Raw genomic sequence first — 24,646 nt, 5'->3', positions numbered from 1 at the left:
TAAAAACAGAGTACAGAGAAAGTATCACAGATCTTTCAAAGCAGGTTGCTCAGCCGTGTGTTACCACAACATGCTTGATTTTGGTGGTCAGAATTAATTGCTATTTAAAAAAAAAAAAAAAAAAAGTTGGAGAAGGGGACAAGGGGGAGGGAAAACAGGGCAGCTGGATGTGGAGGATGCAGGGCGGCCCTGCCAGGGTGACAGCCTGGAATGCAGGCAGCCACAGGGAAGGTCCCAGACGAGCCTCCCCTCTTTCGGAGTGGGCACAAAAACTTCCACGTAGGGCTTAACTTTCAAGATGCAGGAAGGCTGTACAGGAAGAAATTTGTTTCACTGGACTGAAAACTGCTTACAAGGAAGGATTAATACTTGTCAGCCGTGTCTAAGGGCATAAATTAAAAGTGGAGACCCACAAGGGAAGAGAGACAGGCCTGAAGTTTTTGTTTTCTCAACGCAAAGAAGTCCCACCGCAGCCATGGAGGGGAACATTTCTGTACGTTATTTTTAACTGCACACATTGTGTTCGTGGTCATTTCTCCACCACGTCCACAACGTCTGCTGAGACTCAGGAAATTTCTGTGAAAACTGTGAGCGACGGGTAATTTTCCTGGGGGAGACAGGGCTTAACTGTACCCAGACAGCATCAGGAGAATTAAGAATAAAGCAGCTCATACTGAACTCCTTTTTTAAAGGGATTTCAATTAAGTCTTCTGAGAGGGCAAAGGGGAACATATGTGCTGAAACAGCTTCTCAAGCTTTGTCTAAAGGAAGGAAACTACCCACTCCTAGCAATAGGTGTCAACCATCATGGGAGCCACCCCAGTGCCGAGCACAGCTGTAGCACCCACGCCTGGCAGAGAAACCCGGCTCTGGGCTACACCAAAAACTCTGAGACACAGTAAAACAGGACATATTCACGTGGCTTGTGAGTACCAAAAGACAAAAGCTCTCTGTGCATCAGCAAGGTCACCGTATAAAAATAAAGGCGTATACAAGAGACTGCTGGCATAGTGCGGTTGCAGGACACCCAATAGCTTCCTGAGAAAATGCTGACACTATGTCCCATTTTACCTAAAGCAGAACAAGGAAAAACGTCTGCTCTTTTCTAAGTCCCAAAAGCATATGCACTATTAAGAGCAGTCAGATGAGAACCCATCACTACAGAACAGAATCACTTAGGTTGGAAAAGACCCCTGAGGTCATCAAGTCCAACCGTAAACCTATAATGCAGAAGTCTGGTATTGGGCACAAACGCTGCTCCTACAAATGCCCTCAGCTCAGCAAGATCCACATTATAAGCAAACCCTGATTCCAAGCAGGTTTCCCACATCCAGGTCCACAATAACAAATACAGCACTAGAGAAACACTCCACTTCAGGTCTTTTGCTGCAGCGTAAGCACACGCTCCAAAGTCTTCTCAAAAGAGGGCTGTGATTAACGTATTACAAACATACATTGCTTCAATTCACAGAAATAGATTACCTTAATTGTTATGAAGTTTTTTAATGACTTGGACATTTTTTCCTGACTTCCTTTAACATGCAAATGCCCTAGAACAAAAAATAAAAATTAGGATAAATGAGCATGCTTTTGAACAGAAAGTGAATGAGAAAGACTGCACTGAGACGCTGGAGGCTGCGTACGCTGTGATGGATACGCACCAACCGTTTCCATGCAACATGTAACATTTTTCCAATAGCTTTGCCTACAGTCCTGCACACCTCTCCATCCTCAACTTTCACTGAGTGAATTTTAAAACATAGAAAAAGAAAATGTTTTTATAAAAAGAAAAAACCCACAGCAAAAAAACAAAATCACCATCATGAGCAGAGACATTAACAAGGAAAAACCCCAAAAGTCTCCCTGCTCAGAATTGATAATAAACTGATAAAAACAAGCAAGCAAGCAAATATTTTTCAGTCTTCACAGAAAAACACATTACCTGTTACTCTTGACTTTTCAGAAATATTTTAACACCTTTAAAGATCTTCCAGTGATCTCACATTACAATATTCTTGAAACTCAAAACAATTTTCTGTATTTATTACTTGCTGGTGGCTGTTACACTATTTTTTTTAATCCAAAAGTTTATTGCGCTGGTTCAAAATACCTTATGTATAAAATTAATTTTCTGCACGTTCCCTATTTCTCCAGACTTTGGGAGACTGAGAAAAAGAAGGGAGAGGGAGGGATGTAGCTATGATGCCTAATTTGAATTAGCTTATTTTAAAATGCAATCTCTGAGCATTGCTAGAGCTTTCAATAGCCACACGGGCCATTGGTTTGCAGGGCTGTAGTACAGGAAGAAGGCAGTAACTATCTCCATCACATTTAGGAGGGTATGTAGAGCTTGGCTTCGGGACTGAAAGTTCTGTCGAAGCAAGACAGGAGATGGGCAACCTCAGGCCGTATGCTCCCAGGCCTCGTCCGTGCTACCCACAGCACCGCCACTGATGGAAAACATCAATTATTCACAGCAGCAGAGAGATGCCAAGCACGCAGCCAATGAGACTACTCAGCATCATTTCAAAAGCCTTAATTGGCTTCTCCTAACAAAAGAGTAATCCTGTAAGTTACCCAGCACCCACAACTAACACAAAATTTTCAGGCACTTTGTGACCTGCAGAATCTAGCACTTAATCGTACTTAGAGGCAGATTTTTAAGCACAAATTCTTCCTTACCCTGTAATACCACATCAGCACTCTGCGTTCTTTCAGATTTGGCAGTCCAGTGTTACCAATGCCTCGGAGCGCTCTGCAAGGGCAACGTATGATCATGCTTCTGCTTTTACAGGTGGTGGCAGAGGTGGCATTTCTTGCTCAGCAGCCCAAGCAGCTGTCTGAATTTTGTGCTACTCTCTGCACAGCGCTGCTTTGCCAGCCTTGCCTGGAACCCCTTCTCTTCCACAAGCAGATAAAATTCCCATTATGCTTGTCTGGATACAAAAGCAACACGCTCAGCCGTGGTAAATGGACGTGAAAAGCATCTGGTTTCACTTAGCCATTTCTGACAATGATTCAAAGCAGCGGGGATTCACCATAAGGTGGCTACCTCTGGTCCTACCCCCACCACCTGGAAATTTAAGTTTGCACAACACACTCTATGGAGAGTAGGAAAGAATCAAGAGATCTATGGATACAAAATCAGCTACATTAGAAATCTATGATCAAACCAAGATTTCGTTTTCATTGTATTTGTCCTTGACTGCTAGCAGGTGAGGCCATTTTCACTGCTACATCATTAAACTCAGGGCCCTCAGTAAGAACATTCAGACTGTCAGAGACACTGGACTCCTGCAGCTCTTTGCGACTCAATTAAAACCCACAGACAAACTTCTCCGGAGAGAAGGGGAAGAGCCTGGGTGTGATTATTATTTTTTTTTCTTTTGCAAAAGGTGCCTAAATATTGACTTAACTTTAGGCAGCCAAGCTTAAAACAGTTTGATTGTTTGCCTAATAAGGTACAGGTAACATCTGAATTTGAAATAATACTCCTCCACAAGAGTTTTCAGCACTTAGAATGATTTCATTAAAGAATCACAAAATACAAGGATTTTCATAACTTTGGCTTGGCGCTCTTCCCAGAGTACAAGTAGTCTAAAAATAAAGTCCTTGTAAGAAGATTTATCCCCAGTGCAGGGATTTTCTTCCTCTAATGGGGATTGCTCCTCCAATTCTGAGCCTGCTAAAATTCTGAAGTCTGTTACCAGAATAAATTGTTTCTGAAGCCAATTCATTTGCCCTAAATAATTCACACTATCATCCTCCAGCAAAATTTTTTTGACTTAATGAATGTAATCTGTCAGCTCCTAGAGAACCTCAGTGTACAAATTGCCCTTGGAATCAAGAGGGTTTTTTCCTTTTTTTTTTTTTTAAAGAAAAATTGACTCCTCTTTATTTAGTTAGTTTCAAAGAATATTTCCCCTACAGTTTCAATTCCAAGCTTGAAAAGTCAGATTCATTGGTCTTCAAGAGAAGGCTCCACCTGGCAGTAACCAGTGTATCTCAGTGGAAGCACAGAGAATTCCCCAGCACTTCAGGAGCAAAGCACACCCTGGAGGGTGCACCAGCCTCTGAACAATTGCTATTGATTTACAATAGGCTCTACACCAGGAACTGAAACTAGAATTCAATATTCATCCCATACAGTACAAATACAGAAAAAAAAAGAAAGCTGAAGTAATTCCCAGAGCATACCACAGGCTTAACTCTGCAGCTCTTAGAGAAGCAGCTCAAAGAGTTCACTGAGACATCTTGCACAAAATACTGTTCAGCAAAAAGAGAGACTGCAGACTTGAACCTGACTTTCTGTTGACTTCAATTGACCATCCAGAACAACCATGACTGCAATAGGAAGAACAAATTTCAAGGTTTCAATCAATGGGAACAGTGCTAGTACCATCAGACAACGATGTAGTTAAAAAAGCACTGTACAGCACAAACTTCACTGAAGCACTGTCGTGCAAAGGCAGCAAGGAGCAGTTCTACATAACGCTGGGCAGTATCGCATGCAGAAGACCAAGCGAGTAAAAGATACTTTGGTACAGTTTGGTCAGGCATAGCCAGTGAGGTCACTTCTGGGGGAAGAGATAAGGTCTGTGACATCTACAGGCTACACCAATATCAAGTCACTCACGCTCCATAGGAAATCAGAGAGACACTGAAGTTGGTCAGAGCACTAGAGCGACACGACTCAATGTCTCCACTTCTCTACAGAGCTGAGGGGCGAGAGACCTGGTCTTTATGCAGTCCATAGATGTCACAGACCTCCTTGTCCCTACCCACCAGCAATCTCATTGACCATGCCTGACCAGAGTAGACCAAAGCATCTGACTCGGTGTTCAGCATGAATCTTGTTTCCCATACCCATCACTAGGTGTAATGCTACTGGTGGATAAAAAAAATCTTCCCAAGAGAATTTAAATAGTTACAGGTATGCAAGTTGTACACATGGGACATTCAGCAATGGTTCCTGCAGCAGAGCGTCTGCCTGCCAGGCTTCCCCACATTTCAAACCATACAAAAAATCCCAGCTCAGACATTTCTCTGCAGGATCACAACTTTGTGAGCTTTGTTGGTTCATCAGTTCATGTATATTAGCATTCTCTCCAATCTTATTTTCCAGTAGTACAGATGTCTTGCCTTATCATGATTAAAAGCCTTTCACTGTATTTATGAACGCAGGCTATTTGATTGTGCATGCTACTGAAAACTTTTTTTAAGCCCACAAGCAACTGGTGCTGAGACATCAGAGAACAAGCCTGGTTTATTCTACTCTCAATGCTTTCAAAACATTAGAATCAACTACCTGGCCACCTGTCACCTCCACTCCCTGCCTTCAGATACCGCAGGTTCTGGTTCTAAGAGAGCAGGAATTTCTGGGTTTAGGAGGACTACATAAACACATATAGAAAAGCAACTATTTTCACCTTCTTCCTGCAGGACTGTTACAGCCAAAATACAATTACAAAAGAAAGCTTATCATAAAAAGTACCCTCAAATTTTGAGGAAACTCAAATGAAAGGGAGTAAGATTCTACAGGAAAAACTCTACATATTTTTAGTTAGGAGTAAACACCGTACACGAGCAATGAATATACTGTTGTTATTTGGAGATTTCCCCAGACAAAATTCAGGAACATTTCACTGCAACTGCTTTATTAATAAATGCATTCATTCTACAGTTTCAAAATTCACTCTCATTTATGTTTCTTCACTCAGTGAGGACAGGAACCTGGTCACTGTAGTAGAGCATCTATTTTCATACCATACAGACGCCAAACCTAAAAACCCAAACCCTTATATTTGTACAGGCCTCTCACGTGATTCATATTTTACTTACCAGAATGCAAAAAGTAATTCCCCCATTGCTCACACTGATGATATACCTCGCACTGTGCGATTTCATTTTCATGATGAGGAAATGCAAGATCTATTCCACCAGTATGGATGTCCAGCTGCTTTCCAAACACTGCACTGTAACAATATTTTCCTGATCAATAAGTAGAACACTACAAAAGCTTTTTGTAAAAGAAATGCAGAAAAGAATAAGATGAAACATCAGAAATGTAAGTGTACAATTTAATGATTGCAGTTTCAAAACAAGACTTTACGCAGATCTTGTATACCAAAACTGCAGGAAAACTTGTATGGTCAGGACCCATATTTGCCCACAATTAATTATCCTTAGTAGGAGGAATTATTTTTCTAACTTAGATTAAAGAATTGTAAGCAGGACATCTCCTTTCCTTGTTCTGGTACAGTTTCAGCATCAGACAGCTGCCTTCATCTGCAAGCCTAACAACTTCAAAGTGATGAACATTTCTGTAAATTTGGTATTACTATTCTTTATCTTGTACCTTTTCTGTAAGAATTCAGGCAATACTGTACACAGTCATGATAGAAAATGCTTAGTCCTAGATTGTTATAATGGCAAAACAAAGTGTCAGTGCCTCTGATTTCCCGAGGCCATTCCTCTCATCCCAACAGCACGGCTGTATCTGTGCGGGTCCCCTGCAGGCTTGCCTGGCACAGGTCCCTCTGCAAATACTGGTGGCTGGAAGTGAGGTATTTGTGTGGCAACAGGACAGACCCAGACACTTTCTGGTTAAACACCGAGAGTCAAGGGTGCTACACTCTGCCTGCTGCTCCAGCAAGTCCCTGCTAGGTCACGCTGGGCAAGTTAATAACTTCATTTTGCCCATCTGTTAAACAAAGGCAACACTTACCTACTCACAGGGAGGTAAATCAACGCTAACTGCCCAGAAAACAGGGACACTCAAGCTGGGGAAGACGCAAGGTCTACACAAGCAGAAAATAAAAGGCAAGCCCCACACTTGTGTGCATGTCTCTGTACATGCAGACACACAGTCTTCCCGTATGTCATGTTAACAAGTTGCTCCTGGTAGCTGGCTAGATATTAATACTTTGAGACCTTTGGCAAACAGACAGGTAAGCAGATATTATTTAAAATGGGCCTTGGACAGCTGACTGGGACAGCAAAATGTTTTATTAACTTAAGAAAATAAGCTCTCTGTTTTTCACAGTCCAAGATTACTACACTTCTGCTCTGCTTGGGTGAACTTTTATTTGCATGGCAGGAGCTTCATCCAGCCAGCCACAGTAAAATAAGTTTTTACAGAAAGAAATGCAGACTACAAAAAGCACTGCATTAGCAGATAGGCCATTTTGTAATTGGCATTTCTTACCTGTGCACTTCTGTCACAGGTTGCATTTCAAATACAGCACGTTTTTGTGCACTTCAGTTGCTTTAAGAATGTTTCACAGTGCTGAAACTATTTACAGACAGAAAATCACCCTTATAAATGCTTTCCGCAATCAGGTAGTAATGACTAACAACCCCAGGTGCACCAGCAAAGCCTATGAAAGAGAAACCTAAAGCACCTGTTCCACCTACTTTCAGCTTGGGTTGAAGACTTAAGTTAAACAGGGCCAGATCTAAATAATTTGTTATTAGCTTCCAAAAAAAAGATCTGAGACTAATGCAAAACTAAGTACCACTATCAATCTTCCAGAAGAGAAGATTTAAGTCTCTTTTTTAAAAATACAAATTAATAGGTCATAAGTTAATACAGTGCAGGACAAAGTACTACCATCCTGTGGAGAAAATAAAACTCCAAGAGCAAATTAATTTAAACCAACTACACGCAAAACACTACTATGCACAATTCACATCATGCCCACAGAATATACTGCCACAGAGAAATCAATATTTAATACTGTGGCTGACTTTTAAAGAAAGCTGAATAACACTTAGACGATTAGCATGAACATCCACAACTGCTGTTAAGGTAAGGCCAGCAAGATCACATACGCCCGCCGGAGTCAGGATGGAATCCCACACCCTGCCGTCCTGACACAGCACTACATGCTGGACCAGGTCCGATGGAGACTGCAAGAAGTGGAAGGAAGGGGGGAAAATGAAAGCAGTACCATAACTTTCACTAAAACTTTGGTTACTCAGTTCAGGTTAGAAGACTTGCTAATCAACTGTGTGATCCTGCATGGCCTATTTTAAATACCCAAGTCTGTTTCAAGAGAAGGTGCCAAAACATAGCAAGACAGCTACGCCATTAAGGTGGAGCAGAGTTTGCTCAGGCCACATCTGACATCCCAAATTGCACAAAGTATTCACACTAAAACTGGTACTTTCTACTGATCAGTACGAACACTTTCAATACTGCTGCTACCCTTGTACTGTGACTGAAAGCAAAAACCAGCAGCACTACCTTTAAAATCCAAGAAATCTGACCTTGATATTGTGGAACACTCAATGTGCCATCCAGGTCTTCCTTTTCCCCAGGGAGAAGTCCAAGATAGCTCTTGAGGTTTGGCAGCCTTCCACAGGGCAAAATCTTTACCATGTCGTTTATCAGTATCAACTGCCAAGAATAAGTGATTTATTAATGGGATATGTCTCAAAGAAAGAAAGAAAAAAAAGAGCAAATTAAAGTAGAAATGTGTGTTTAGTGAACTACTCAGATTTTAATCTCTTTCGCTCAGCTTCTTTTCCTGCAACTTTCCTCCCTTCCCCCTTATACAGGGCTTCCAGTTTCTCAATCAAGGGTTTGAAAAAAATAAGTTCAGTTAGATTTCTGCAGGCTAAAAAGATGGATTCAAGATTCTTTAATACATCCTATCCTCTTAGTCCTTTTGGCCTTCTCTGGTTTTACATCATTCATTTAGTTACTTATCAGCCAGTTTCCCAGGACAAACAGATTGTACCGCAGCAGAAAAGGTAACAAAAACAACCCAAACCAAAACCCACAAAAAAACCAAACCAAAACAAACAAACAAACAAAAAAAAAAACCAAAAACCCCACAATTTTTTTCCCTAGGACACAAATACTTTCTGGTTCATATTCTATAAAACCAAGAAGAGCACAGAGATGAGAATCAAAACAAAACTGTTCTTGGACAGTAGCAACCATCCAGTAGTTTCACGATTTTCACCTATGGCTTCCAGCTATATTTGTTGCTTCCTTCACTACACAGCCAAGGATGTAGTCCTTTTTGCCACAGTTCCGCAGAGGGCAGTTCATCTCTGCTGGCTCCTAAGCCCCTGTCGGATACACACCACTCCCTGGCAGAAGCTACAGAACAGAGTTCTAGATTCTGGTTTGGGGGTTTTTTTGGTGGGTTTTTTTGTGGGTTTTTTTTGTTGCTTTTGTTTTTTTGCTAACAAATACATGACCTTGCATTTGACTGATGCAGAACAATATATCTATTTGGCTTGAAGGGATCCAGCTTGGCAAGCAACTCGCACTATTTTAAATTCCCTTATTTAACACTGCTCATCTGTTTTATCAGCAGCTGATGCTAGATTTACTTCTTTCCTCTACTTATTTCATATTGCTAACAAAACCATGGTGTATCACTGGGTCTGAACTAAGCCCTGGAGCATTCCAGTATCAACACATTTTAACAATGATTCACAGCTATTTTTGGAGATCTTTCAGATGGTCATTTTTCTTGAGCCATTCCGTTTGTCCTTTATTGATATTACACAGAGTCAGGTTTTATTCGGAACATAATGCAGTATTAAGGGAAGCACATTACAAAAATCCATTACACCTACTTCATAATTCAAAATTGATAAGAAATAAAGGGATAGAAATACAACCCTAGTTTTAGCCACTGAATCTTCATCTTGGCTCTTTCACTAGTTTGCCAAGCTCTGGCTGGCCAGCATCTGTTGTCTCCATCCCTCTTTTGCCTTTTTTTGAGTACACTGCTATAAAAAAAGCACTCTTCACCTTCTCAGTTATAAGCAAAACAACAGTCAAAATCTGGAGAAATAACAGTAAATTTAGTTGTAAGTGACTTGAGGGGAAACAGGGTAAAACACAGTCAGTCACGGTTGAGGCTGGAAGGCACCATCCAGTTGGGTTTTGAATATCTCCAAGGATGGAGACTCCACAGCCTCTCTGGGCAACATGTTCTTGTGTTAACCATCCTCAGAGTAGGAAAAAAAAAAAAGTTTTTTATTAGGTTTAAATGGAATTTCTGTGGTTCAGGTTGTGCCCATTGCCTCTTGCCCTGTCACCAAGCTCCACTGAGAAGAGCCTGGCTCCGCCTTCTTCACTCCCCCCATCAGGTATTTGTACACACGGGTAAGATGCCCCTGAGCCTTCTCTTCTCCAGGCTGAGCAGTTCCAGCTCTCTCAGCCTTTCCTCATACGAAAGATGCTCCAGTACCTGCACTGTATTTGTGGCCCTTTGCTGGGCTGTCTCCAGTATGTCCGCATCTCTCTTGCACTGGGGAGCCCAGTACTGGACCCAGCACTCCAAGCATGTCTCACCAGTGCCGAGCAGTGAAGAAGGATCACCTCCCTTGACCTGCTGGCAATGCTCTTCTCAGTGCAGCCCAGGAGGCTGTTGGCTGCCTTTGCAGTCAGTAACTGCCTCTAAATAACCGTTGACAAAACGCATTCCCTCTGTGAGTTGTAATGCTGAAACAGCTCCAGAGTGGAGCTGTGAGAAGCTTCTGGCTGCAATTCACCTGAGCATCAGCCTGCCAGGCATTTTCAGTAATTGCAAACAGATTTTTTTCAATGAAGAAATATTGAACTTCAGCATGCAAAAGGATGCAGGAGACCTGCATCAAATTCTCCAATGCAGAGACCTGATCAGACTCAGCTTACAGAAACTACAAAGAGGCTCAGCAAACCTGCTCAGCAGCCAGACAACTGCAGCAAAAAACATGCAGCCCAGGGTATAGGCATGCTCTAACACAGCCTATCAAGAGATTGCTCACCCTCACACAAGTAGGCTGCTTAGCAGTAGTCTGGTGGTAAGTAACAAAAGAAGCAAATTCATCCAGTTAGCATGCATCAGAGGAGCACAACTGCCCCAACAATAACATGGCAGATGAAGTTTCCCTACATTTACTCTTGACTATCTCACTGCTCGCTAGCACAACAGCTGAGACCACCACCTCACTATGAAGTTTGTATGTATAACTCCCAAGTATTTAAATAAAACTGATTAAGTATGAAAAGAGACCACCGAGTTTCCTCTTGCGCTAGCAACAGTGAGTGCCTCAATAAATAATTATGAAAACAGTGGTCTTAAAGAACCAAAAAGTTGGCTATACACAACAGGTTAGAAAACAGTTTCAGACTGTTGAATGAAAGGTTACGCATAGATACATCATGAGTTCAAACAGTGCATTAATACAAACAAGCTGGTGCCATGAACTTACCTGCTTCATCTTGGGTATCAGGATAAATAGTAGTTAATACTCCGTATCTTTTTCCCCAAGACTTAACATCAAAATAAACATTGCCTAATAGAAAAGAAATGTTTAGTTTTACAGCAAAGATGAGGCACATTCATGATGAGGAGATAACATTTCCCTGAAAGCAAAACAAAACAAAATGCCCTTCAACTCCCATTTTAAATTCTGATTTAGAAATTCAGAAATACTGCAGAAGTAGTAGCAGATGTTTCCATGTTACCAGCTTTTCAGTAACCTCACTGCATGTGCTCATTCTGCACATAGGATAACTTTGTATTCTGGAGATCTCCCCAGGTTCTTCCCTGCCCGTGCACAATCAGCAATCCCCTCCCTGACTGCAGCACAGCCTACTGCTACTCCAGTTACAATGCACTCAAATCCTTCTACAACCACCCGCTCTGCTAAAATAAAAAAAAAAAATCCACACCTTGTGCTTTGCAGGCACGTCTTTTACAGCACATAGGAGATACCCACCTCCTGTTTAGAGCTAAGAAGTTCCCCCAGCTCTCTGTAGAAGCCAGGCCACAGGACTTCTCCACAGGACCTTAGATAGCAGGTCATTACAGTAAATAATTATATTAAGTAATGAGCTACATTTAACTTAGAAGTTGTGCAATAGTTGTTCTGCCCGCTCATGTCATCACAAACAAGTTGCTCACACCCTGTCTGTTAATCAACAGAAGGAAAGTCTGGCACAGGGTATCTTATCTGATCCCAAAACAGGATTACCAAGAGCGCTGATTTCCTGTACATGTGCTGAAAAAGGAGTTACCTTGCTGTAAGTCTTACCTTGCGAGGTTGCGTAAGCTTGTCCACTAGCAATTATTGTTTTTATAAAGGAAATTATCTGAGGAATATTGTCAGTCACTCTCATATATACTGTAGGAGGAAGAACCTTAAACAAAGAGTAACATCTCATTAGCTTGTATGAAACACACTGCTGACAAGTCCCTTCACTCTAAGAAACAAACTTCAAAGAACATTCTCCTCAATTTTATCTTTCAAAAAAAAAAAGTTTCAAGTATCATAAAAAGGTCATAAGCAGTACTTAAGATAATACACAAAAAAAAAATAAATTGAGGGGTGGCAAAAAAAAAAAAGCACTAATTTTTCCCAGTGGCTTACTCCCCGCTTCTCACAAGCATTTTGGACAAGAAGCAAAGTCACCTGAAGTCAATGAAAGAATACTTGATATTTCCTATGCTTTAGATCAGGCTATTTCAGCATTATAGTAAATAGGTATTATCTGTGAACCAAGGCTCTATTGCATGGTGAAAAAGTTTGTATTCCTAAAGAAATTTAACTTGTTCATTCCAAAACTAGGGTTTGCTTCTCCCCCCATTTCCTTACTCAAAAGGTGTGCAATATCTTTCCAGAAGAATGAAAAAGTAAATCAGTACTCAGTTTCCAAGCAACACTTCATCACACAAGCAATCAATTTATTTTTTCAGATCAAACTGTCAAAAGCAGATTCCTTACCAAAATAATTGTTTTAAAATACTCTTAAATTTAGAAGCTTGAGTATCTGTACCTTTAAGGCAGCCATATCTTGTTTAAAGTCTTCTTCATAAATACGAGCAAGAGCTACTGGGGATATATTCATCTGAAAAAAAGAGAGAAGCAGATTAGTAAATCATAAATCAAAGTAATAATATAAAATATTGCAATCTTTTATCAGACAGTTAATAGCTAATTGGAAGACTTACAGAGCCCCCAAGGTAAAGAGTCAGAAAGGCTTATTAATCTAACACTCATGGGGAAGAGATGTAAGTTATAAATAACTTAAAAGTAGTATTTCATTTACGCTTCTGAATTGCCAAAATATTAATATGTGTCTTTTAAGAGAAAGCAACCAAAGATTAAAATAATCAACTCCTTCCCCCTCTCATTATTTTCCTCTTGAGAGGGTCTTCCATTTCCAGTGACAAGATATACTACGTACACGGGACGTGAAATTCATTCAACTTATTGGCAGGGGACACCGATACCACCTACATGTCAGAAAGACAGATCAGAGACTTGCAGGATGAGACAGGATATTAATTTTCAGTGATTAAGAAAAATAAGCTATTTCAGCTGATCATGGTTACTCATAGATCTCAGTACAATCAGGGGAAATGAACTGAAAGTCAGTTCCACACTTTGCCAAGTGCAGCAATTCTCAAGCACCTTCTCCGCATTTCTCACTCACAGGGCGATGGACAGGAACAGGGATCCTTGCAGAGGAACGAGAAAGTGCAACCCGAAAGGAAAGAGACAACTTGCACATGACAAGATATTTGTTCTCAAATATTCAGCAGAGGCCAGGGCTTGAAAGATGCATGACAGCAAAACCTGCTTTAGCAAGCAAAAGCGTGATATCAAAGTGTTTCAAATCTGAGCTTTTACATCTTCTCTGAGGAGAACCTATTGGGGAGAGACAACATGCTGTCAAGTCTCTCCAGCTTGCAGATAACCGAATCATTAAGAAAATAAATCCAGTTTCATCACTTCCAATTCATTACTGGAGCATCTTTAAGGGGTCTGATTTTCAGAGCGCAGGTTTGTACCACTATTTGGACAAGCTCCTGGACAAGGCAGGAGTTCTGGTGAGGACAGACCAGATGCTCATCCAGCAACAAACCAAGGAAGATGCTCAGCACTGAGAAACAAAGGCATGCTTCTGCCTACAGACCAGGGAGAGTGATCTTCCAGACCCCAGCGGCCAGACTCATCTCCCTAGACAGCTCAGCTGCTTCTTCCATCAACAGAGAGACAAAGGTGCCTATAGGAGGAAGATGGGGAAATTCCTCCTGTCCAGATGGATGTTCAAAACACAGAGAGACTCATCTCTCTCTCAAAGGACCACTGAGGGCATGCAGCATGCTCATCATAGACTGGATGCCCAACTTTCAGGTTTTCTCTAAATAAAGGATGGAGAACAACCTTAGGCATGTTGATCCTACCACTGTAAGGCTTCAGGTACAGAGGTCCCAGCAACAAAATCAGGCTACTGAGGTAGAGGCCTTGGCCATCTAAACAAGATATGCAGAGCAGGCATTTCAAAAAGTCACAAAGCAAGCCATGAAAAGATTACTTCATAGAACCAAAGAATGCAGTAAATGAATGCAAGTTCTTTTAAAACATCATGTCATTTCCCCTTCCTCAAACATAAAAATCTCCACAATGTTCTGACAATAACGAAAAATTTTAAAATGCACACATAAAGATTTAAAATGCCTGGGGTTTTTTGTTTGTTGGCTTGTTTTTTTTTAGGATGGCCTACTGCCTTAGAAAACCACAAGTAAATGGACTGAGGGAGCACACACATATTTCTACAGGAGCAGCATGCTAGTATTTGTTTGAATGCAGTGCCGCCCTATATTTAACTGCAATAGTAACTGTTTACTTAAAGATTAAATAAAAGTGACAGCTGTCAAATTCTCTGGCTCCAAGAAACTAGCTTAAAGCTCCCAACTGCAATTTGATCCAACACATTCATTTATGATCCAGAAGACACAAGTTACAGATTCTTAAAACAAAACAAAAAATTCAAAACGCAGAATAAAACACAGAATACATTCTTAGCATTTCAGGGTCCAAAAAGCCTTTTTTTTTTAAAAAAAAACAAAAACAAACCACAACACAAAAACAAACGGGAATAATCATTCACCAAACTCAGCTGATAAAAAAGGTCTGATTAAAATCCAACTGAGAACCACTTACAGCCCCCGTCTTATCAGGAATTACCCCTACACTCAATGTCAACTTTCATGTAGGTGACGAAATCAGACAAGACCGATAAAGCTTTCCAAGGCGCTGACATTGCAGCTAGATGGTGCTCGGCACCTTTCAGGAATCGCCCTCAGCCTCGCGCGTGGCAATGCCACATATACTGTCTTTAACGATCGACGGCACACGACGCTTCTCCACAACTCAGCCAGAAGCCTCCTGGCTCTGCTAAGTTTTGGGTTGCTTTTGGGATAAGATACCCTTCACTCTGCTGCAGATTCACCCCGGCTTCTTGTTCCCCGCTGGCCTCCCAGGCAGGGGGCGAGGGCAGGAGGACGCTGGCCATGGGTGCTGTAACCCCCCCGCCTCTCCCCCTCACCCAACTCTGCACCCATTTACCTCCACGCAGCTCTCGACGGCCAGCCCTCCGGGCTCCCAGCCCCATTACAGCCACGCTAGGGGACCAGAAATCTCAACATTTATTACCTACTAATTAAAACAAACAAAACTCAACAAAAAAAACACCAAACCCAGGTTAATTTTCCTATGTAAGTAGCTGTACAAAATACCAAAAGTTTGGATCAAAGCCTGCAGCAAACACCTACCTCATTGGCTCTTTTTATTATCTTGTCATCTATGTCTGTGATCCCCATCACCATGATAACTTCAATTCCAAAAAACCTAGTCATTATCCTTCGAATTATATCAAACCTAACATAGGAGCTGGAAGAGAAAAAACATGAGCTTTTAAACATGCAGTAGTAAGAATAAGCTTAAAGAAAAAAAACCAACAGCACTAACAGCCACCCGGACAATCTAAATAGCCCAACACTTCCAATAAGAAGGTCTTAAGTGCATAAAGTGCTTTTCCAAAACCAGTTACCACCTGCACAAAAGTCAAGCAAATTTCCCTTGAACTGGTCTACCCTCTTCTGGCATTAGTGACACATTACATCAAATTTTCTGAGTGTTTTCTTTTGTTGCATCTCTTTATTCAAGCACCAAAGCACATTGGAAGCTACATGTGAGCCAGGAGACTCTCAAAGTGAAGCGAGGAATACCAGCTCACTGGGAGTAAGGTTTGTCTAATGTGGTGACACGATTCCATAAGAATATTAAATTGGTCTTTGGACCATATTCAGATGAACAAAGCCAGCCTCAAAAGCTTCATATTAGATTTAACAGCCGTGCAGTCGTAGTTTGTAGCAGGCACAAATTTTGCACTGCTCCCTCTCCTCTGCTCTTCCAACTGAATTGATGGAAGAAACACTGCAAGAGCCAGAGCAGATCTCCTGACACCTCAGAAAGCAGGGTCCTTACCACTTCAGGATTGAAGAGAAAAAAAAAAAAAGTCAAAATCAGGGGGGTGACAGAGCAGGCACAAGGGACTGAATGAAATCTCCTCTCATGCTTGATCTTACTCTTATTTCCAAGCATTCAGCCAGGAACCTGGATACCATCCAGGCTCCCGCTCACACGAGCACAATCAAGGCCAGTCCTGGAACTGAGGGAAAAGATAGCATTATCTGCGCACCTGATTTTTTTTTCTTTATATCAAATGAGGTTTGGATGTTGTATTGAGGCCTGAGGCTCAAAACAGAGCACCTGTTTTGAAGACAGGAAGCACAACATACTAGAGAAAGTTGGATTATTTAGAGAAGTAAGAAATCCTTGTGGAGGGGAAGGAAGAGGGGAGAAAAATAATAATGCCACTATTTGCAAATTCTTCTCAAGGATCTCAAGCTCATCTCCATTTATTCGTTTCTGCATTATTACCTGCCACGTTTGTTGTGCTCACCACAAGTCAAAACGTAAGGAGGAGGGAAAAAAGGAATTCTAGTGATAAGATATGACGTTGCAAGAGTAGAACAAAACGATGGTATTCTACAAGAAAGGGCACAGTGGCGACAGCCATTGCTCCATTTGACTTCATGCTCTTGCTCAGTGCATATCCTGGCCTGTAGACCCCCATCAGCAGCATGCATTTCAGCTGTGCCTACCAACCTACAGTTGGGACATAGCTGCTGGGAAAAAATATACAATTTTAAAAAAAAATATAAAATCAAGAGTGCTCCACCATCCTGAACAAATCAGCTGAGCAACAGGATGTCAACACCAACGCGTGCAAGACCACAGACACTGGGAAGGAACAGCCAACTCCTCACACACTGGAGGGTTTTAACTGATCAGAAAAGAGAGAGAAAGGTCTTCGGCACAGGAATCTTGCCGCACAACAGCACTACAGGAAACAACGCGTGAATGTGCTGAAGAGGCAGCAGAGAGTGTAACACAGCTACTTATCTGATACACCGCTCCAAAGGCCATATTCAGCCCTAACTATTCTTTCTTAAATCAGCAAGCAGTCAAACCCAGGTGGCACAGACGTGTGGCAAGCCTCCACACCAAGCAAGCTTGGAATTGTTAGTTATTTCAGACATAGGATACGAAGATATGGGTAAGAGAACAGACAGAGCAAGCAAGGCCTTCCTACTCCCTCCTGCAATCAAAAGAGCCCGAAGGCAGGAAAACAAGGAGAACCACTGACAAAAACAGACATTCAAAAGCCACAGAGAGCTGCAAGACCAAAAGGTGACATTCTCTACCTCTGTAAACATTGTGCTTTAGATCCACTATACCCCTTAGGACAGGGGCACTTCTGCAATTTCCTCCCCTCTTACATTACATCAGGGAAGACGGGCCCTACCATACCAGCGAACCTCAGCTGAGTGATGATGCTAATAAATTTGTTATTCTTTTTATACAGTTGCTCTCAAGTGACAATTTTAAATTGTAATTATTTCTGGAACTTAGCCTGTATTACAGTAACTGTAGATTTAAATACACAAATTGCTATGAATTTTTTTTTTTTAAGTTTCCCTGAAGGTACTAAGTACAAACAAAATAATTCAAGATATCATTTACTTGATTTTTAGAACACCAGTAAAAAGCCAGGTTAGTTTTCCACTAAGACTGGAAAAAAGCAAGGAGAAAAAAAGACACCACCACATACACGCAACAGTACAGCAGCATTTAAAGAGATGTTGCCAACAGTATTTTTACACGGTTTGTTTTTTAAAACTTCCCTTTTAGAGAACGAAGGAGCAGTTGCGCAGTACTGCAATAGCTCAACACTGAGCAAGATTCAACACAAGTTTCTGAATGAACTTGAGACGGGACCAGAAGCTGTGAAATGCCCTACATTAAAAGGGAATTACTCAAATACACAGCATCTGATCTTCATACGGATGGCAATTATCTGAGAAACTCCTACTCTTCCAAGGAACCCGATGCATCTTGTTCTTTTAAGAATTAGGAGACAGGAGCTCAAGAGCAGCTCAGCTGCAGCAATTCCCCTCAGCTTCTCAGGGAGCCGCAGGCACCCTGCCTCTCTCCTCATCAGGCACACTGCTTTAAAACACCTGGCAGCAACCTTCGCTGGTGTATTTACAGTACTTTTTGAAAAAGTTACTTATAATGAAGCTGGTTTATTACTGTAATTATCCTAATGACCCGTGGAGAAAACACTGTGCTGTTTTGAGTTGGTTTTGTTTGTTTTGTGTTTTTTTTTTTAAACACAATAAGCCACAGAACTGTTAGTCTGCAAAAAGGCATTTAAACCACCTGGGCTTTCCGAGATTTAAGAGCAGATGCTGTTAACCTCAAAAGCAACTTTTTAATAGTCACCCCTGAACGGCTTTTCCTTGGTGCCAACAGAGCGCCCGAACTAAATTCGGGGCAAATCTGTAATTTCACACGGACAAGAGGCTCTGCTCCAGGACCCCAACTCCCCTGCACAAGAGCCCACGTTATGCCGGTACGATTTGAAACAACTCACCCTGCCCAGCAAAAACAAAACCCCAAAACCCAAACCTGCGCATTCTTAATGCCTTCCACCCGGCTGTTTTGCCTCTGCCTGGGACGAGCTGTCCCGGGGCCGACAAATGACAGCTATCCCAGGTCGGATTTTGCCCTTTGCGCGGACCCGGCGGGCTCCGTCGCCCGGGCCCGGGCTCCCCGCTACGGCGGACGCCCCGCGCTCCCACCCGCGCCGTGCCCACGCAGGACGGGGCTCCCCCCCCCCCCCTCCAGCGATTCGGGACGCGACTCACCTGGCGTGCCCGAGGTGCGCCCGGTCGTACACCGTCGGCCCGCAGCTGTACCTGCGGAGAGGGGAGGCAAACCGCACCCGTCACCCCCAGCCCGCCCGGCGGGCCCGGCCCCCTCCGTCCCGTCCCCAAACCCCCACCGCTACCAGGTCGCCACTCCTCCCGTGGCCAGTACGAGCGGCTCCTTGCTCCGGCTCCGGCTGTTGTAAGCCACGATCCCGCTGTCCCGCCCCGCCGGCGGCACCCACTCCCGCCGCCCGGCGCCGCAACACCGCCGGGCCGCCGCCTTCCCGGGGCCGGGGCCGGGGCCGGGGCCGCAGCACCGGGCCGCTGCCGCCGCTCCACGCAGCATGGCCACGGCGGGCGGGGAACCGGCGGCTCCACCTCTACCGCGGGGAGGGCGAGGGGAGCGGGGACGACAACCCGCCGCGACACCCGCGCCGCCTGTACCGGGAAACAGCCGGCCAGCGCGGGGAGCTACCGCCGCAGCGGCAGGAAGAGGCGGAGCCGCCGCGGCCGGGACAGCCGGGGCCTCCCGCCGGGACAGGGACGGCCGGGGCCGGGGCTGAGGCCTCCCGCCGGGACAGGGACGGCCGGGGCCGGGGCCGGGGCCGAGGCCGAGGCCTCCCGCCGGGACAGGGACGGCCGGGGCCGGGGCCGGGGCTGAGGCCTCCCGCCGGGACAGCCGGCCCGGCCCGGGCGCTCGGAGGAGCGGCCCCGCGGTGAGTCCGGCCGTGCCCCGCTGGAAGGCGGCCGAAATGGCGCGTCCCGCTCCGGTGTGACTGACCCCGCGGGCGGCGTCTTCTTAACGAGGCCTTTAGTGGGGGAGTTCGTAGGAAATAACGGGATAATTTAGCAAAACGGGCTCCGCTGTGTCAAGTCTACTCGGTTAACCCCCGGGGGGGTCTGTTTTACGCTGCCTTTCAGGTCAGGGGACGGCAAGCAGCCTGTTAGCTCCTGACAGAAAAAGGCGGTGTGACATTCCCAAACTGGACTTGATAAATCAGGGAGTCTCAAAAATCACTTCTGCACCCCCAATTACTCCCACGTACCTGTGTATTTTCAAAAACGAGATGAACTACTGCGAGTGAGGTGCCCTGGGCGTTAGCCGGCCAACCGTCAAGGCCCGCATCCTTCCCAGCGTCAGGACAAGCAAAGGGCGCGTGTTTTCTGATGATGCTCCTCTCGTCTCTTTGTGGAATTTTTTTCTTTCTTTCTGTCAGAGCACACCAAGGAAACGGAGCTTCACTGGCTGCAGTGCCTTGATCCACTTCGGAAATTAGGAGCTACTTAACTAGAGTGAATAGCAGTATAATGGAACAGGCCTAAGGGTGCCAAAAGTGTTTTTTAACTAGCGTCTCGTTTCCAAAAGTAACTATGACCAGGTATGAAGGAAACGAGTGAGAACTCTACAAGCATATATAGTATTTTCCCAGCTACTCCCGCAGCCTCCAACCAGATGACATCCTCAGCTGAATGCTTTGGGGTACCGCAGGTCTACTGCCATTTTTAGGAAGCATCCTTTTGGCACGTGTTGAAGCTGAGGCCCCTTAACTCCAGTCGCGACCACCCTTGCTCGTGTATGAGAGGAGAGAGCGAGCCGTCGGTTCTAGCACATGCTGTCTGCCCCGCTCCCGACCATCCTCCTCCATACGAGCCTCTAAGCAGGCTGTTCGGAGCGCAGCCTTTTCAGGTCTCCCAGACCACTGCCTTCCTCACCTGCTAAAGCATCATCTTGGCCTCTGGGAGGAAGGCAGTGCTAAGGGATCGCAGCCTTTCTTGACTGGACACTGCAGAGAACAGGTCTGCCCGTGGTGAACTGCCTCACCGAAGTCCTTGTATTGTTTCCTCTTCTATCTGCCAGGGACAGGTTTGATAGATTTTTCTCACAGGTAATATGATCATTTAAAATCATTGCTTTTACATAATTATAGATGTTTGTCTACAGCTTGCTTCATTTTAGAGAGTGTCAGATATAAAGCCCTACCAGTGACAAATGTTGCCTTTTTTCTTAATATGCACTTTCCACAATATTTTTCATTTAACAGTCTAACTTTTTGATCAAATAAGAAAGCTGTTTTATGGGCTTGCTTATTTGAGACTGGCTAGGATGAAACTGAAGACACCATCCAATAACCTTTGTAAATGTTTGCTTTGTATGTTTCTCAGGAAGCTTCACAAGCCAATTATTTCAGTTTCCATAGTGAGCCAGTTTGATGTCTTTGCAGTGCAACACACATCCTGTTAAGAGTTGTCATTAACTCTGTTGGCTTCTTTGTTCTGTATGGTGCCAAGCACTTTGCTGGAGTCCAAATCAATACTAAATAACAATGGATGTTTTTTAGCCTTAATTCCAGGTTTAGCTATCATGGATGAAACTGCCAACAGATCAGAAGAATGCAGGAGCTTCTTCTTTCCCTGATGGTTTCAGAAGGCTTAGTGTCTGTGCTACCCAGACTGGCTTTTAGCATTTAGTCCAGAAACCTCTCTGTCCTGCTGTAAAACACTATTTTCTGGGGGTAGGAAAGGCCACAATTATTAAATGCCTGAAATAAACAGTTAACGTCATTCATCCTTGAGATTTGTTTTAATGCAGTAGAATAAATTCAATGGAACGGTGGAAAGCATTCTACAAGCACTGAAGTACCAAAAGAATGAAATTTGAAATGAAAAGCAATACTTAATGCCAATGGATCAGAACATAAATTACGTATTTTAAAAATACTAACATTCTCAGAAACCATTAGTCTATGGCTGTAAGCACATGTCCACTTAACCACCTATAACTGCCTCCCTTCCCGATAGCCTTATTCCTGGCCTGGGACACGTGGAATGAGATGATACTCATCTACCAGAGAGGCAGAATAGCAGCAAAGGATTTTCTGCCCCCATCAGGAGATTCACCTTTGCTTCCACCTGGACCAGAAGATGCCTTTAGAGGTTACCAGCAGCGGGAGCCAGGGTACACCCGATCGGTGCCCGGCCTGGGCCTGCTCTCCTCCTGTTACTTCTGTATTTGCTGCTGAACAGCTAGTAGGAGATGCAGTCTGCAGAGTGGTACATCTCTTGGTCAGAATCCCACTGAGGTGTGTCTATATGAGCTTCAGGTAAACCCTTGTTTCAAGGGGACACTCATGTATTTAATATTGTCAGGTCACCATTTAATGTTTTTCTTAGGAGCCGTTAAGGCTAAAACTTCCTTTTTTGAAATAAAGAAGGAAACTCTAAGGTAAAGAGGTGGCTCCTGAACGCCCTAGAATGGGTTTATATATTTTCTGTCCCTTTATCTGCATGTGCAAGAAGGCATTGTTTCATCCGTTGGGGCTTGATCAAAAGGGAAAATCTGGTGGAAGCACAGCTGTGTGCTCTCCACCAGCAGCTCTGCAGCACCTCTGTGGTGGGCAGGGAGGATCTTTGGGGGTTCTGGCTCACCTGGCTCCTCATGTATTTTCCAGTTTCCAGTCCCAGGAGTACCTACAAGATTTGTCCCCGGAGGCAAGATCAGTGGGCAAATCCCAGAGCATGTTTTGTATCGTAAGTAAATAAACAAAAATTGAGCTAAAAATTCATTTTTCCTTTCTATTTGTTATTAGGTGATATGTAAGGATTTACAGGTTTCCCCCTATTGCTAAAAGGGCTGCATTTTTCTTCTCAAAAATTAAACCATACCATCTTAAAATTGTTGACAGAGGAGAAAGGCTGCATTTGTTGTGTTATCAAGAGCACGTTTCCAGTACTTGTAGCCCTTCTTGTCAGATTCTAGTTCAGGAACCTGGTGAGGAAGCTGACCCTGAGAAAATAAGGGGGAAAAGGTTGTAAAGACAAACTACAAGCCAAAAGCAAAGATGAGCTAAATCCACTGCAGCAGACTGAATTTCTCTTGGCACTCTGTACTAGTCCATAATAACAGACACATTTTGACTTACCTTTTATAGTCTTATTTTTACAAAACCAACCTAGGTGCTTGTCAGTTTGTCTAAGAATCTTGTTTAATTTTTAAAAGGAGAATAAAAATTGTCTCAAGCTTATTACAAATGCTTGACTCAGAAATATTGTAAATGTTGAGCGGCCATTCCACCAAATATGCACAAAGTAAAGAGTATGTTTTATAAAAGAGAAATCATCTTGAGATACCTATTCTAAAAGAGTGATCCTGGGGAAATGAAATAAAACTGCAAAAGAAATTTCACTGGTGGACATAAAGAACCAAACAAACTCTCCTGCTCTTACCAAAAGCCTAGTAGGCTGGGCCCTGAGTTTTTAACACTGTCTACTATTGTTCAGACAACCTACCCATCAACTGCTCTAACAAATGCTGCCTGTTTTTCATCAGAAGTGTTGGGGTCCTGCGCCACAGTTCACAGAAACAAGCCCGAGGGCTGGTACGGATTCGTTCAGGGGTCAGATTGGTGTCTTTGTCAGTAGTTTCTAACTGTTGAGGTGTATCTCTCTTGAACTCAGTGCAAGATTGACTCCATGCTGGGACAACTCAGATGTACTTCTGCCTTGGCCTTGTACTGCAGTGCACAATTACTAGTTCCAGTCAGAGTTTTTCGCTCGCCCTTAATGCCAGTGCTGTTTAAGCTCACTAGGTGCAGCAGGTGCAAGAAAGAGATGTCAGCAGCCAGAAAAGAGGTGTGGAAAGAGGCAGTGAGTGCAACAGTCTCAGGGCAAGCAGAGGAAGAGATGAGGAGCTGTATTCAGTGAAATACCTGTTTTCTTAAGTGGGACTTGACTTAAAAAAAAAAAAAAGACCAAAAGTTTAAAATGGCAGGCCTACGATAGGTAAGTGTTTGGGAAGTTCATGAAGTTCTTGAGCCTTCACTGGGAAGCAGAAAAAGGACCAACTCAGCCAGATTGGTTTTCCAGATTTTAGAATCCATTAATCCCACATCATTTGCTGACATGAACAGGTATTTCTGGCCCAAGTATCTGTAAATGGTATACACTGTCCACTGCACAGACAATGCATACTGCATGAAAGTGTGAACTATCACTTGTCTGCTGGTCTTCATACTTGCAAACCTCAGCGCTGCTCATCTTGCATGTTAACCTTTTGCAGGTTTGTTTCAAAACTTTCAACCATAAGCAAAGGAATAGACTTGTAAAATTCTATTACCATCACCCAGGTAAGTATGAATTTAGCCTTATAAACAGACAAACAAGCCAAAAAAACAACCCCATATGTAACTGTAGAAGAGAGGGATTAAGCTATTAAATGGTGCAGAAACAGCAATTCATTAGAAGGAATAACTCATCTGATTGGTCTGTACCTATAAAATATAATGACTAACAATCAGAAGACACTATCTTTTCTAATAAATAGAGACACAGCTGTAGTGATTACATAGTATTTCATACAGCAATATTCAACTAGGGCAGAGAAAGAAAAAGGAGGCCGCCAGAATTCCTTGTACCAGCTATCCTTGTATATTCAGTATCTGCATTTGTGGAACATGTTTGGGATTTTATGTTCCTCATATTAAGAATTCTGAACTTTATGCTGATGAGCTGGAATAACCATAGTGACTAGAATAACTATAATTACTAGAATATTTGTATGTTATATG

The 24,646-nt window shown here is 43.3% G+C and overlaps 1 protein-coding gene and 1 long non-coding RNA gene across 7 annotated transcripts in view; one reads left to right on the top strand and one right to left on the bottom strand.

Annotated features, from left to right (window-relative positions):
• Positions 1 to 20,354, bottom strand: part of CARS2 (cysteinyl-tRNA synthetase 2, mitochondrial) — a 37,371-nt gene extending 17,017 nt beyond the window's left edge. The window contains exons 1-9 of one of the 6 annotated variants that reach the window (XM_069770276.1): positions 20,129 to 20,305; positions 19,080 to 19,130; positions 15,576 to 15,693; positions 12,791 to 12,862; positions 12,049 to 12,154; positions 11,224 to 11,307; positions 8,272 to 8,401; positions 5,842 to 5,975; positions 1,483 to 1,550 (exon numbers count right to left, since the gene is read on the bottom strand). In XM_069770276.1, coding sequence (XP_069626377.1) covers positions 1,483 to 1,550; positions 5,842 to 5,975; positions 8,272 to 8,401; positions 11,224 to 11,307; positions 12,049 to 12,154; positions 12,791 to 12,862; positions 15,576 to 15,659 — 678 coding nt within the window. In that variant the 5' untranslated portion in view covers positions 15,660 to 15,693; positions 19,080 to 19,130; positions 20,129 to 20,305. The other 5 variants (XM_069770277.1, XM_069770275.1, XM_069770274.1 and 2 more) reach the window with 5 other exon arrangements.
• Positions 19,715 to 21,644, top strand: LOC138681914 (uncharacterized). The gene is made up of 2 exons (XR_011322136.1): positions 19,715 to 19,798; positions 20,300 to 21,644. It is a non-coding gene; the product is annotated as an uncharacterized lncRNA (long non-coding RNA).
• Positions 21,645 to 24,646: the final 3,002 nt, after the last annotated feature.

The sequence above is a fragment of the Haliaeetus albicilla genome, chromosome 25, assembly GCF_947461875.1.
Source record: "Haliaeetus albicilla chromosome 25, bHalAlb1.1, whole genome shotgun sequence".
NCBI lineage: Eukaryota > Metazoa > Chordata > Aves > Accipitriformes > Accipitridae > Haliaeetus > Haliaeetus albicilla.
The sequence above is the reverse complement of the archived record's forward strand: the minus strand, read 5'-3'. Positions and strand labels throughout refer to the sequence as shown.